Here is a 12,012-nt window from a genome sequence, read left to right as displayed (position 1 = left end):
GAAATGCAACCAGGAGAGAGGTTTTCATAGTTGGCCACTTAAGTACTCAAGCTACTCATGGTACATGCACCATCAATCTCGGGGCTAACCCGAGCTTGAAAAGAGGAGAACACAGCTTCAAACGACTAGCCTCGACAAGTAGAGATTTGCCGGGCGATGTGTAGATACTGGCGCCGTAGCCTCCGTCTCGGGACGTGCCTCACATCATCGGGATCATGCTTCCGGGCTATCATCACAACAGTCGTACGACGCTCACGTCGAGTGACTCTTGGCAAAAAACAAATATACAAAAGACATGGCAGCCTCTCATTTTCAGCTTGAAAAGCCAGGCATGTTATCTGAGTTGCAAGCAGTGCAACTTTCTTGAGCCTCCAATTTAGATGGGGGCCTTTGTGGTCGAGAGCTGAGGTGTAGGTTCTCCTAGTAGAGCCATGGCGTTGAAACATTCCGGAGCCGGCGTTGGGGCGCGGCTCTTTACCGGCACTTCACCGCTGCCACGTTGTGTAACTGCTAGATCCTTTGAGTTAATTTTTCAAGGCATGATTTGGTTGTAAGTCCCTGGGAGTGGCTAATATGTTGGTGCTATGATATAAAATTGCCTGTCCCCGTCCCCGTTCCCCTTGGTTGGCTTTCCCATACCATCCACCAAGCTTCACGACAGGAGACGGCAACTATTGATCGAAAGTTAAATAGAACACTCGAAAATCACACAGAATGACGCCTGATACCGATGTGACGCCTGCTTACATTACGGAGTTCATGGAGTCCAACGCCAGATACTTCCCAGACTCTTATGTCATCTGTCACGACTATACCGACGTAAATAACATCTCGTCATTCCCGCTGGAAGTCAAGGACTTCAACCATAACCCATGCTACTATTATGACTTCTGCAGTTGCCCCGAAATGAGGTCACAACCAGATATTGCGGGAATCGGCGTAAGTTGTGGCTGGCGGATGACGTCCGGATTGCATAAACATATTTGCTAATTTTGCTGTTCAGGTGTTGTTTGCATTCTCAACTGCTGCTTTCCTCACTCTCTGTTTATCAATATTTTGCCTCATCGTAGGCCGTACAAACGAAGAAAGACAGACTTTCAATCCGGTCGACAGATTTGTTCGCAAATATATGTCAGAGCCTCTTCGCCATTTCATGCGTCGGATGGGCTCTAGTCCTGACTTGCAATCTCTCATTGCCCACGACCTCGTCAACACTTTCAGCGACCTTCAGCTTGTGACAGGCCTAGCAATCTTAGTTGCTGGTGTCAAAGAGCTAGCCGACGGTACGATTTCGGTTTACCATTTTTTTATCATCACTGATCTCGCATGGTTCTGCACCAACTCCCACTGGCTATCGCTAGCAGTCACTCGGAGTATGAGAGATAGCGTGAAGAGGACGCACCCACATCGCCACAATCGCGAGCAAACCGAACTCGCCGCTCGTTTAGCCCGCGCCTTACGCATTCTGTTCATGGCCTCCACATTTGCGCTCCTTATGTTCGCATTCTGGGCTACTGGATTTGGAAAAGCCTTTGCCTACTTCATTTTGAATTGCCCGATAAAGTGTACCACGGACGAGCCAAGAGAGGGAAAACCTTACTTATTGGTGGTAATCAATATGGTATTGATGACGTACTTTTACACAGCACAGACATTCCTCACTTGGCGGACTGGTCGTATCTTCTGGATGGACCGCGTTAGAGCGTCCGTTGTCGACACGCAAGGCCAATCGGTCAACGTCCTGAATCCAGAGATAGTCTTCAAGCGATGGACGGAAAGCAAAGTTTTGAAAGTACTGAAAAAGTTGCTTCTGGCTATGTGGTACTTTGTTGCGTCAGAAACTGGAAACTTGCTTGGACTGACCGTCTATTTCGGATTCGGGGTGTGGTCCCTTATCGACGATCGAAACATGGCACATGCAACGCTGGGAAAGGCGACCGAAGCAGAAGATGAGATCGTGTTTAGTCAGCTCGTACCGATCTTCTTAATCATCATCCCGTTCATGGGGCTCTTTGAGTCTTATGCTAGGCATTCGAAGGCAATCAAGGAGGCTGAAGCCAAGGAGGTGGGAAGCTGTACATCGGAGGGATCTTGAGGACAAATTCGTTTCATGCGAGTGGTGAACCTTGAGGGAGAACTGGACGAAAAAGAGAGAACCAAGAAAACAGAATGACGAACATGATGAGTCTGATGACTCTGGTTGAGGGAGAGTAGGAGAACACCAAGCTATGCGGAGTGCCATAATACGCCGAAGATCGGATTACTTTCGAGTTAGAGAAAATGTCAGCATTTCTTCCAAGGTCAAAGCAAACGTGGCGGTGTTCATCGTGAGTTCGCTCTCAGGGTTGGTCAGCACGTTCCCATCGTTTCCCCTTCCGGCGATGTCACTGATCGTCGAAGCGTTTGACACTTTCAGCCAACAAGAGGCGCAAAAGGAGAAACCGTCAGCCGGCAAGGCTGATGTCCCTTGAGACAAAAGAAGCCACAACAGGCCGCCGGTGGATATGAAAGCGTCGAGAAATCACCAAACTATGGTATCAGGGCTGAACGGGAGGAAGATATGGGTGCAGGCACCGACATTTGCTCAGCGCCACCGCAACGCTAGAGCGCGACATGTCTCATTCCCCGGCCTTCACACGCATGCCAATGAGAGCGCCACCCATTCCTGACACTTTGGCTTTGACGCTGATGTCCCGCCTCCGTCAAGCTCTTCTCAACGCGTTCGGCGTAGCGGTGGCTGAGCGTAGGGTCGCGTTTTACAGGTTCTTCCGACACGAGACGATGAGAAGGCGGGCCGAGGATGTCATGCCAGGCAGAGGTGCGACTGAGTCTTCCGTCATACCAAAGTACACGAGAGCAAGGGTTTCTTGCTGCGGCTTGTCCTGAGTTCTGACGAGCATGCATCATTCCCTGTAACTCATGCAGCAGAGATCACGACGATCAGTTGGCCCCCTCAAGGTGTATTGAACCTCATACCTCACTTCGTGAAGCAAAGGGTGGGACCGTCAGCCTCCCGCCAAGCTCGCATACACCATTCGAGGCATAAGTGTATCGGCGAATTTGATATAAGACGACCGTCACTCCTTTCCCAAGCAGGAGGTTAAGGACCGGACGACATCAGAACGTGCATTCACCTTATAGATCACCGTCATCACTCCAGTCACCATTGCCTCCCTCGACCGTGCTCACAGCCCAGAGACCTTGCCCGCAGCCATATCAACCCATCCATCACCCAGTACTTGCAAGACGGGGCTTCATTCGCACTCACACACACTCATATACACCCATACAAACACTCACAATGCGTCCCTCAACCTACCTCGTCGCAGCCCTCTGCGCGACAGCAAACGCCTTGCAAGCCATAGAAGTACCAAACCGCGCCAGCGAAGCCATAGCAGCCGCCAACGCAGCCATCAAGGAACGCCGCGACCTCAACGCCTGCACATCCGTCGCAACCTCCCTCCTCCCAAAAATCACCGACAACGTACCCACTCCGCCCGCCGACGTGGCCGCCTACCTTGCGCTCTCAGTGACCATCACGGACGCCTGCTCCGACCCGACTATCACGGGATCCATCGGCTCCGCGTACTCGACCTATGCATCGTCGTACACCTCGTGGAGAGATAAGCACATCACCGAGTTCCGTGCGCTGTGGCAGGCCTGCAGCGACGTTCCTGGCATCGTGGACGTTTTGCCTACGGGTACGAATCAGTGTAGCTCCGTCGTGGCGCAGATTACGAGCGCGGGGCCGGTCAACGGCGGCGGATCGGGGGGTATCGGGGGGTCGCATAACGCTGCTGCCAAGCCTAGGGAGACCGGGGCTGTTGTTGCGGCGGCGGCCATGGCTGGATTCGTTGTTGCTGCTATTCAGTGAGAGTTGACTTGATGCGTGTGCCTTTACCTGAAGAAGAATGGAACGTGGGGAATGGCCATGAAGACGAGGAACGGAAGCTTTTACTGGCACTAGTTGATACCTTGATTGAGGAGGATGTAATGAGATTTTATGGCATTGCTGGGTATTTCACATCCTTTTCAGATGGCATCAAACATTAAGGAGAAACATACTCGATACTTTAATTCCCCTCGTTGAAGCTGTCCATAAAGACTCCGTATACGCCCGCTTCCATCTGGTATCTTAGTGTTTCCTCCCATATGTCTTTTCGCATACTTGACATTATCATTAGCTTTGTTTCCAAAATATCTACAAGAATTCTCCCTCATCATAACAGGACGGCAAAATTCCAATTCTCTACCGCTGCATGCGACTTTTTCAAGTCCCGCTTCAGCCAGCACCGCAGCTCTGCGGCGCCGTTGATCATCACGTTGCCCCACGATACGCCGGTACACTGGGCCGACTTTGCGCAGATCTCCATGCAGTCGCCCATGGTGCTCGCCTGCGTGTTGGACATGTCGATGGCGCCGTCGTCGCCGCTGTAGTCGACCCCGCAGACCCGGAGGAAGCGCTTGTCGGAGCCGATGACGTTGTAGACCGTGTTGTCCGCGTCTGGGCAGATTGCATTGCCGCTCGAAGTTGCTGTTGGGGATGGCGTTGATGTGGAGGTGCTGGTCACCGAGGTTGGAATCGATGTTGATGCTGTCTCGGTCGCAGTTGCGTCGCTGCCGCTCCGTGGCATGGAGGAGCTGGACATTGTGGGCACGATCATTGTTGTTGATGCCGAGCTTGCACCAGTAGTTGGCGTGGGCGTTGAAGTTGAGCTTGAGGAGAGCTTTGTCAATCGACAGGTCCACGCGCATGTCAAAGTTCAAGAGAAGATGAAGCACATACCTCGTCGTCGCGGCGTTCTGGTCCGACTTTTGATTCGCGCCAATGCCGACACCAACACCAATACCAACTCCGAGAACAACCGCAACAATCAGAGCAACGAGCAACCAAAACACCCACATCGTCATACCGCAGCACTTGCGCTTCCTCTTGCGATCGCTATCCTCCTCGTCGTGATCGAACACGCTCTGCCGATACCCCCGCGTCCGAGCAGCCTTGTCACCGCCGGTGCCATCAGGTAGCGGCGGCGTGTCCTCGCGGTAGAACGTGAATTCTTCATTGTTCATGGGCGTCGGATCGTCGCCGGCCCAGTAGACGCTGGGTATCGATGCTTTGCCAAAGATGGATCCCTTTGCGCTCCGGATGGTGGCCGCTTTGCGGGGTGACGGCACGGTGCGTTTTGCTTTGAGGTCGCGGGGGACGATCGGGTCCGGTTCGTCCGGCGGGGGAGGGCGGTCGTTCATCATCTTGTTACCGATGATTCCTGTCCTCTTGCCACCTTACGTTGATCTGGTCGTTTCCGATTCCTCTAGTTGGATTCCTCCAATTGAATTTCCCTCTAGTATTGCCCAATCCCTATTCGATCCCGAAGCAAGAAGTTGACAATTGCAATTGCCGATGCCAGGCTTTGCAGACAATAATTGCCAGAGTTGCTTTCTTTCGGCGACAAGGCTGTTGGCGTTGCGTGTAGGTTGGGTTATACGGCGAGATCCCGCACCATTATCTCGGCCTTCCCGGGACGAGGACAGAGTTTCGTAGCCTTGCCGTGGCTAGACCCTTGATATAAAAGAAACGAATGTATCTCGAACAAATGCGACCTTGTTTCAAACGAGGGAAAGTGGGCGCGCCCTGGGAAGCGCAATGCGCCGCGCTGCCGTGAATTTGAATTTGGGGGTCCGGTTTTCTCTCTCTGCCCGTATTCCTAAACCCCAGCCCCGTCACAATGTCGAGCGGGAAAAGAGTGAACCGCTTTGTGGGATCGTTTCGCCTTCAATTGAATGAATGAAATTGAAGCGAAACGTAATGAACGAGAATAAGTGAAGGAAGGGGAAACAGGAAGAATGAAAGGTAAGACAGAAACGAAAAGTGGGCAAACAGAGTCAACCGTTACCCGCGAATCCATGATCCGTTCAGGAAACTCTCCTCCTGGCCCCCTGTTGCTGGGCTTTCTCCATCAATAAAAGGACCTATATAACAGAGTCCAGAAGTGGTGGTGCCCCTGTTGTGATAATTTCCCGGGCCTGGGGCATGATGTGACGGACTAGGCCGCTTTGGCACGTCCAAGCAATCTACACCATGGAACCGTGGTTTTAGGGGCAAGGATCATGCAGGTGTTGGTTCGTGGTTCTTGACCAGTATGAGAAATAAGTTGCGTTGGACAAGTTGAAGCACCGAAGTGAAAGAAGTAAAAGACCAAGTGAGAGATGATATCCAGAGATCGACCTGTCCGACTGCAATGCGAGCAAACGGCGCGCTGCCCATACTTTCGGGATGTTCGCCTGCCTCACCCGAGGAATGCAATGCAACTGTGACGGTCGACCCGACTCACCATTCCCAAAACCACCGATTAAGACAACGCTCGGCGGGCTGTTTTCCTCGACAAGTTAGCTCCCCCAAGCAATTGGCTTACCCCCTACCCTCATCGAAAAGAAACGGTCCTAGCGCATCCAGACCAGACAGGCACACAGATAACAAGACGAAAATATGTGCGAACTCCAAAGTGCGAGCCAGCCGTGCCAGCCACCGGGTGCTAAAGAAAGCACCTTGTGGTGGACGCGAAGGAAGTGTGGGAGTCTGACTTTGTCGCGCTGGCGCCGCGAGTTTTGTACCTTTGCGCCCGAGTCAACCCCTCATCCCTCCCATAGTGATTTAAAATGATCCTTTGGCCCCCCTCCACTCTTCTAACAGACGGTACGGATTCATGTGAGTTCTAGCCCTGCTTCCCAAGATGACGGTCCGCCGTGCATGAGCCCGCGCCGGACATCTGTTCGCTTTGGCGTGCTCTTCGTTGCGCTTTGCCTGGCCTCGATCGCTTCCGCTTTCCCGCGACGGCAACGGACTGTGCTACAGTTGAAGTGTTGAGTGGCGCAAAATCTCGAACCCCTCATTTTGGAAAGAGCAAAGAGCCTCAGTGCTTCACTCATATTCGTTGCCGTGGTCACTTGATCCAAGCTGCGGCAGGGTAAGGTGAGCAAGGAGCAGAGGTAAAGGGCAGAGAGGAAAGGGAACCGTTGGAAGCATTTGGAAGAAGGGAACTTGAACAGAGTCATGGCAGTGGTATGTGCGGAGGAAGTGTTCAAACTAGCAGAGTTTGCGATTCATGAAGGGACCGTTCATCTCAAGTTTTTCATCCCAACGGTGTCCCTGCGAGGAGCCCAACCTCAAAAATATTCCATGGGAATACTGAAAGGGCAAGGGAAACGAACGAGCTGGGGGAAACGAGCGACAAAAGCCTGCTTTCCAGCCTTGCTAACTTTGAGAATAACAATAACACTCAACTCTTGACGCCCGATAATCAAACTCCCACGGCCCAAAGCAACCTGCTTTCACAGCATTCCATGGCCCAAGCCCCTGTCCAAGCCCTTGTCGTCTTTTTCCCTTGCGAAAGAAGGCCATTGCCAGAAGAAAAAAATCTCCGAGCTTTGGAAGCCCTGGAATGCAGCCTAGAATTCTTCTTCCTCTAATTATGGCTGAACCGCTCTGCCACTGACGCCTGAGAGCTGAAAGCCTTGTGTTTGTCCTCGGCTGTTCGAGTCTCCGTAACACTAACAGTAAACAGGTTCCCGTTGCCATTGGGAAATGAAGACGAGGTCGGAACGGGTCTACTAGTGAACATGACGAGAAACTGTCAAGGAAGCCCTCTGCTCTCTTGGTGTCCTCTCGGAGGTCTCCAGCCCCCAGTCCCAGGGCGATCGCTGCAAGTCGGGCATGAGGTGGTGTGGATCATCTCCACGAACATCCCGGCATTCCGTTCATCGGGCACCAACTCGACGCCGCTCTCTTGAGATGAAGTGTTGATGCCAATCAAGTCTTCCTCCCTTTGGAAGCTTCCTTTAAACATGCACGTCGTCCCAGAGCGAGTGGCCACTGTTGCATGACTCCCGCAAGACCTTTCCTTGTCTGCTCTTATATTCGCTGCGTTCTTGCTGTTTTCATTGGGAAATTTTCTCAAAAGGCCTGTCCTTACCGTCCCATCCCGCTCCCGAACCAGACCAAAAGAAGCGTGAAGCCATCGTCAAGTTTTTTTTCTGTTCTTTCAGCTGCAGTGGGGATTTCATTTTGATTATCATTTCGGCCCGTGGACTACAGTATGACCCATCGACAGGCCCCGCCGCAGCCGGCCCGGGGCTCGCGGCCCCAGACCGAGAAGGTATCCAGCTCGGCCTCCAAGAGCAAGGGAACTAAAGCGCCGGCTCCGGCTCCGGCGCCAGCTCCGGCTTCCAAGTCCGCGAGGCAGACAACTCCTATCGCTGCACCGAAGCCCGTTCGCCCTGTTTCTTCTCACAAGCTTCAGCCACCGGTGCAGCAGTGGACGGGAAACCCAAGTCCTCCCTCTTACACCAGCTTCAACGTTCCGCCACCCGCAAGTCCAGTACCAAAAGCCGGCGCCAACGGCCCTTCGGCTCCCCCGAAAGCTCCCTTATCCGGCCTCGGCCGTGTCGCCGACCTCCGCAGCCCGGGATCCGGCGCCCTCACCAGCTTTCCTCCGCCTCCGCCGACACCGCCACAGAGGGAGCCCACCGGTTACTTCCCAGCGGGCGCAGGGCAGCAACAACAGCAACAACTATCATCAGCACAAATCAAGGCGGCCGCAGCTCGTATCCCGGCTAGTGCGGCCAATGGAGTCCTGACACCACCCGAAAATGCGAAGAGGACTGGGGCACCTGAACCGCGGCCTGGTGTGATCGACTTTGACAACCTCGAAGAGACGCTCCAGAACCTGCGCTTCGCGCCCTCGCCAATGCTGTCTACTATCTACTCCGCCCCGTCGACCCCCCGCGACGAGCTCGCCACGCCAGACTTCACCGCCAGCACCACCACATCATGCTTCACGCCTCCCTCCACGAACCCGACCCCTGAGCCCGTGACGCCGTTGGATCTCACCCCTCGAGGACCGCCTCCAGCACAAAAGCAGCAGCCAAAGAAGGAACTCACAATGTCGCCCACGAGACCGCGCGCCAACTCTCGAAGAGCCAGCCCGCCCAGCAGAAAGCGAGGACGCGGCGTCGTCGCCTGCATCGACAGCCCCGTCACCTTTTGCACGACGTGGTACACGCACCCTACCGCGTCCGACTTCTCCATCTGCTCAAAGTGCTACGAGGACCACCTCGTTGGCACCCGGTTCGAGCACGACTTCCGTGGCAAGATCTGCGATGATAACAAGCCGCGGGTCTGCCGCTTCAGCAAGCCCCGCGTCAGGGACCATCTTCTCCGCAACACCCTCGCCACGGGACGCATCGAGGACCTCGTCACCTTCCTCCTCCACAGGAGCGCTGTTCCGGATTGTAGGGGCGCCGATGGAGCCAAGGGAAGCGAAGGCGCCAAATGGTATCGTCCGAAGAACAATGCCGTACCAAACATGGTTGTCTGCCAGGCCTGCTTCGAGGACCATATCCAGCCGTACCGCTTCGCGGCCAATTTTGAGCAGGCCACGGGACAAGCCACCAACGATGTCTGGTCCTGCGACCTCTCCACCCGTTACATCCAGAACATTTACAAAGAGGCGGCCGTCAAGGACGACTGGCTCGGCTTCACCAAGGAAGCCCTCGCTAGGATGAATCTCCCCCCTTGTGCCAAACGCCAAAAGGTTACCGTCACCTCCCGCAAGTGGTTCACGCCCACGGCCGCGGGCCACGACGGCGTCCTCGTCTGCGCCGCTTGCTACTGCGACTTCGTAGCCGGCACCGGCGAGGAAGGAAAATGGTGCGACGCCGGCACGAACCTCGCCTCACGATACGGCAGTCTCGTCTACTGCGCGCTGGGCCACTTCAACATTGGCATCGCAATGTCCTGCGCCACCGAGGCCAAGCAGTACTCCATCTTCTGGAAAGCCCTCGACGCCGCCTGCAATGAAGAGTTTTGCAGCCCGCAGGGCATCACAGACGGGACGTGGTACACGTTCCCCTCCCACCCAGCCGAGTTCGGCATCTGCGCCGCCTGCGTGGCCAACGTCGCCGAACCCCTCGGCCTAAGCTCTTCTCTCGTGCCAAAGTGCGGCGTGTCATCCGGCACAACGCTTCTATGCTGCTTCAACCCCGCGAACCCGCGCTTCGCGCCTTACATGACGAAGCTTCTAGAGTGCCACTTCACGGCCGACACCCAACCGCTCGAGTCGTACGCACTCGAGTTTGCCAGCCTGCCTCTCTGCCCGCGCGACGAGGACTTCCGCGACAGGCGGTGGTACGGTTGGCAGGACTGCACGATTTGCCCGTCGTGCTACCACGAGTCCATCCGCGGCACCACACTGGCGGCCGCCATGCCGCTCAAGGGCGTCACCGTGGCCGCGAGCCTCATGTGCGAGATGTACAGCCCGCGCATGCGCAACCTCTACGCCCAGGCTTGTGCCCGTAACGACCCATCGGAACTGCTCCGGGTGTCTAAGGCCCGTCGGGCCGTCTATGTCGAGACGGTACCTACGATCCGGCAGATGATTATGGAGGCGCAGATGGCGTTGGGGCAGCAGCGCGTGTTGAATGTTGCAAGCTCGACGAGCCGGGCTATGGGACAGGCGAAGGAGGTTGTGATGCCGAGTCAGGGGGTGTATAGTGTGCCCGGCGTTGGATTCGGTTTCTCGAACCACTTTGAGGCTCAGGGGGCCTCGTACAGCAAGCAGGCCAACTTGATCATGGCGGAGTATGGGTCGGGATCGCGGACGCATGTTATTGGGACGTTGGAGAAGAGATGGAGAGAGGTTGAGTGAGTTGGATGCCTTGAATGAGCGAGGATGTACATGCATGTTCTTTCCTTTGTCTAAAGATACCACTTAGAATATTGAAAAGTCTTTCCAAAAGATCCATCAACTCTAGCCTCACTTGCACTCTAGATGTTCTAACACCAGCATTAGAGCACGGGATATTACTGCGTCAGCTTCGGGTACGCACTCAGAGCTGCCTGCCCGCCAGTATGCAGAAACAGTGTCGCCTTTCCATTAAACCCTCCCGCCTTGGCAGTATGCAGCAGACCAGTAAATGCCTTGCCAGTATAAACCGGATCCGTCAGGATCCCCTCCGTCCGAGCCAATGTCTTGATGCCCTCCGCCGTTCGCTCATCAAGGTGGCCGTACGAGCCTCCAAGGTACTCATAATCGATCTCAAAGTCGTTTCTCGTGATCAACTTGGGATCCAGCCCAACCTTCTCCGCTGTGGTCCTCGCAATATCCAGCACCATCTGTGCGACGTCGTCCTCGGCCTTCCTCAGGATCGAGTATCCGACTAGTCGCTTCCGCGCACCGTCACGGCCGACCTGCTGCGCGAGCTTGAAGCCGGCGACAAGGCCGCCCAGGGTCGATCCGGAGCCGACCGCGACTACTATGTTCCTGATATTTGTGCTATGTTTGTCTTCCCACTCGAGAAGCTCAAAGGCCCATCTTGCGTAGCCCAGGCCGCCGAGGGGGTGTGTGCTTGCGCCCGCTGGGATCACGTATGGCTTCTGCCCGCGGCTCTCAAGGGCGGTGACGGCGTCTTCTTTGCTCGTGTTTGGCGGGAAGGTCTCGGCACCGAGAATGGAGTTGAGTTGGATGTTTCCTGCGTACTTGTACTCCGGGTCCTCTGATGAAACGGCAGTGACGGGGAAGAGGGCGACCTATCTATCTGTCAGAGGAGACCTGCGCCATCTGAAGACGGGTAATTACGACCTCTATGCGAGAGGCATAGACTCACTTTCAAACCTAGCTTTGCCGCAGCCGCAGCGGTCTGGCGCATGTGGTTCGACTGGGTTCCGCCAGTCGTGACTATTGTATCCGCACCTTGATCGATAGCGTCCGCCAAGACGTATTCTAACTTTCGCACCTTGTTGCCTCCGAACGCCAGACCAGAGTTACAGTCATCACGGGCGATATAGATGGCCCCGTCCTTGGTCTCCTCCTGCTCAGGTAGTCGGTGCAGCTGTTCAATGTCTACCGGCCGGTCATAAGTCAACTGGAGACGAGGGATCTCGCTGAATGGATGTGGAAGATTGACCATGTTTACTTGATCTCTAGCTTCATTCAAAGGATATGGTTCGGAAATATT

General features: G+C 54.9%; 6 protein-coding genes across 6 annotated transcripts; 3 read left to right on the top strand and 3 right to left on the bottom strand.

Moving 5' to 3' along the window:
* Nucleotides 1-714: 714 nt before the first annotated feature.
* On the top strand, nucleotides 715-2,095 carry CLUP02_11815 (uncharacterized protein; the record flags this gene model as incomplete). Its single annotated transcript, XM_049290782.1, has 2 exons — nucleotides 715-939; nucleotides 1,004-2,095. 2 exons carry the CDS (start codon nucleotides 715-717, stop codon nucleotides 2,093-2,095), a joined length of 1,317 nt encoding a protein of 438 aa, XP_049147927.1.
* A 1,206-nt stretch (nucleotides 2,096-3,301) lies between these two features.
* Nucleotides 3,302-3,874, top strand: CLUP02_11814 (uncharacterized protein; the record flags this gene model as incomplete). The annotated part of the gene is made up of 1 exon (XM_049290781.1): nucleotides 3,302-3,874. One exon carries the CDS (start codon nucleotides 3,302-3,304, stop codon nucleotides 3,872-3,874), a length of 573 nt encoding a protein of 190 aa, XP_049147926.1.
* A 346-nt stretch (nucleotides 3,875-4,220) lies between these two features.
* On the bottom strand, nucleotides 4,221-5,250 carry CLUP02_11813 (uncharacterized protein; the record flags this gene model as incomplete). Its single annotated transcript, XM_049290780.1, has 2 exons — nucleotides 4,221-4,504; nucleotides 4,572-5,250. The coding sequence occupies 2 exons, from the start codon at nucleotides 5,248-5,250 to the stop codon at nucleotides 4,221-4,223; spliced, it is 963 nt and encodes a 320-aa protein (XP_049147925.1).
* Nucleotides 5,251-6,702: 1,452 nt separating this feature from the next.
* On the bottom strand, nucleotides 6,703-7,053 carry CLUP02_11812 (uncharacterized protein; the record flags this gene model as incomplete). Its single annotated transcript, XM_049290779.1, has 1 exon — nucleotides 6,703-7,053. The coding sequence occupies one exon, from the start codon at nucleotides 7,051-7,053 to the stop codon at nucleotides 6,703-6,705; it is 351 nt and encodes a 116-aa protein (XP_049147924.1).
* Nucleotides 7,054-8,093: 1,040 nt separating this feature from the next.
* CLUP02_11811 (uncharacterized protein) lies at nucleotides 8,094-10,703 on the top strand (the record flags this gene model as incomplete). Its single annotated transcript, XM_049290778.1, has 1 exon — nucleotides 8,094-10,703. One exon carries the CDS (start codon nucleotides 8,094-8,096, stop codon nucleotides 10,701-10,703), a length of 2,610 nt encoding a protein of 869 aa, XP_049147923.1.
* Nucleotides 10,704-10,858: 155 nt separating this feature from the next.
* On the bottom strand, nucleotides 10,859-11,964 carry CLUP02_11810 (1-aminocyclopropane-1-carboxylate deaminase; the record flags this gene model as incomplete). The annotated part of the gene is made up of 2 exons (XM_049290777.1): nucleotides 10,859-11,584; nucleotides 11,662-11,964. The coding sequence occupies 2 exons, from the start codon at nucleotides 11,962-11,964 to the stop codon at nucleotides 10,859-10,861; spliced, it is 1,029 nt and encodes a 342-aa protein (XP_049147922.1).
* Between the last annotated feature and the right edge of the window lie 48 nt (nucleotides 11,965-12,012).

The sequence above is a fragment of the Colletotrichum lupini genome, chromosome 6, assembly GCF_023278565.1.
Source record: "Colletotrichum lupini chromosome 6, complete sequence".
NCBI classification, from domain to species: domain Eukaryota; kingdom Fungi; phylum Ascomycota; class Sordariomycetes; order Glomerellales; family Glomerellaceae; genus Colletotrichum; species Colletotrichum lupini.
Note: the sequence above shows the minus strand (reverse complement) of the source record. Positions and strands in the feature narration are given on the sequence as shown.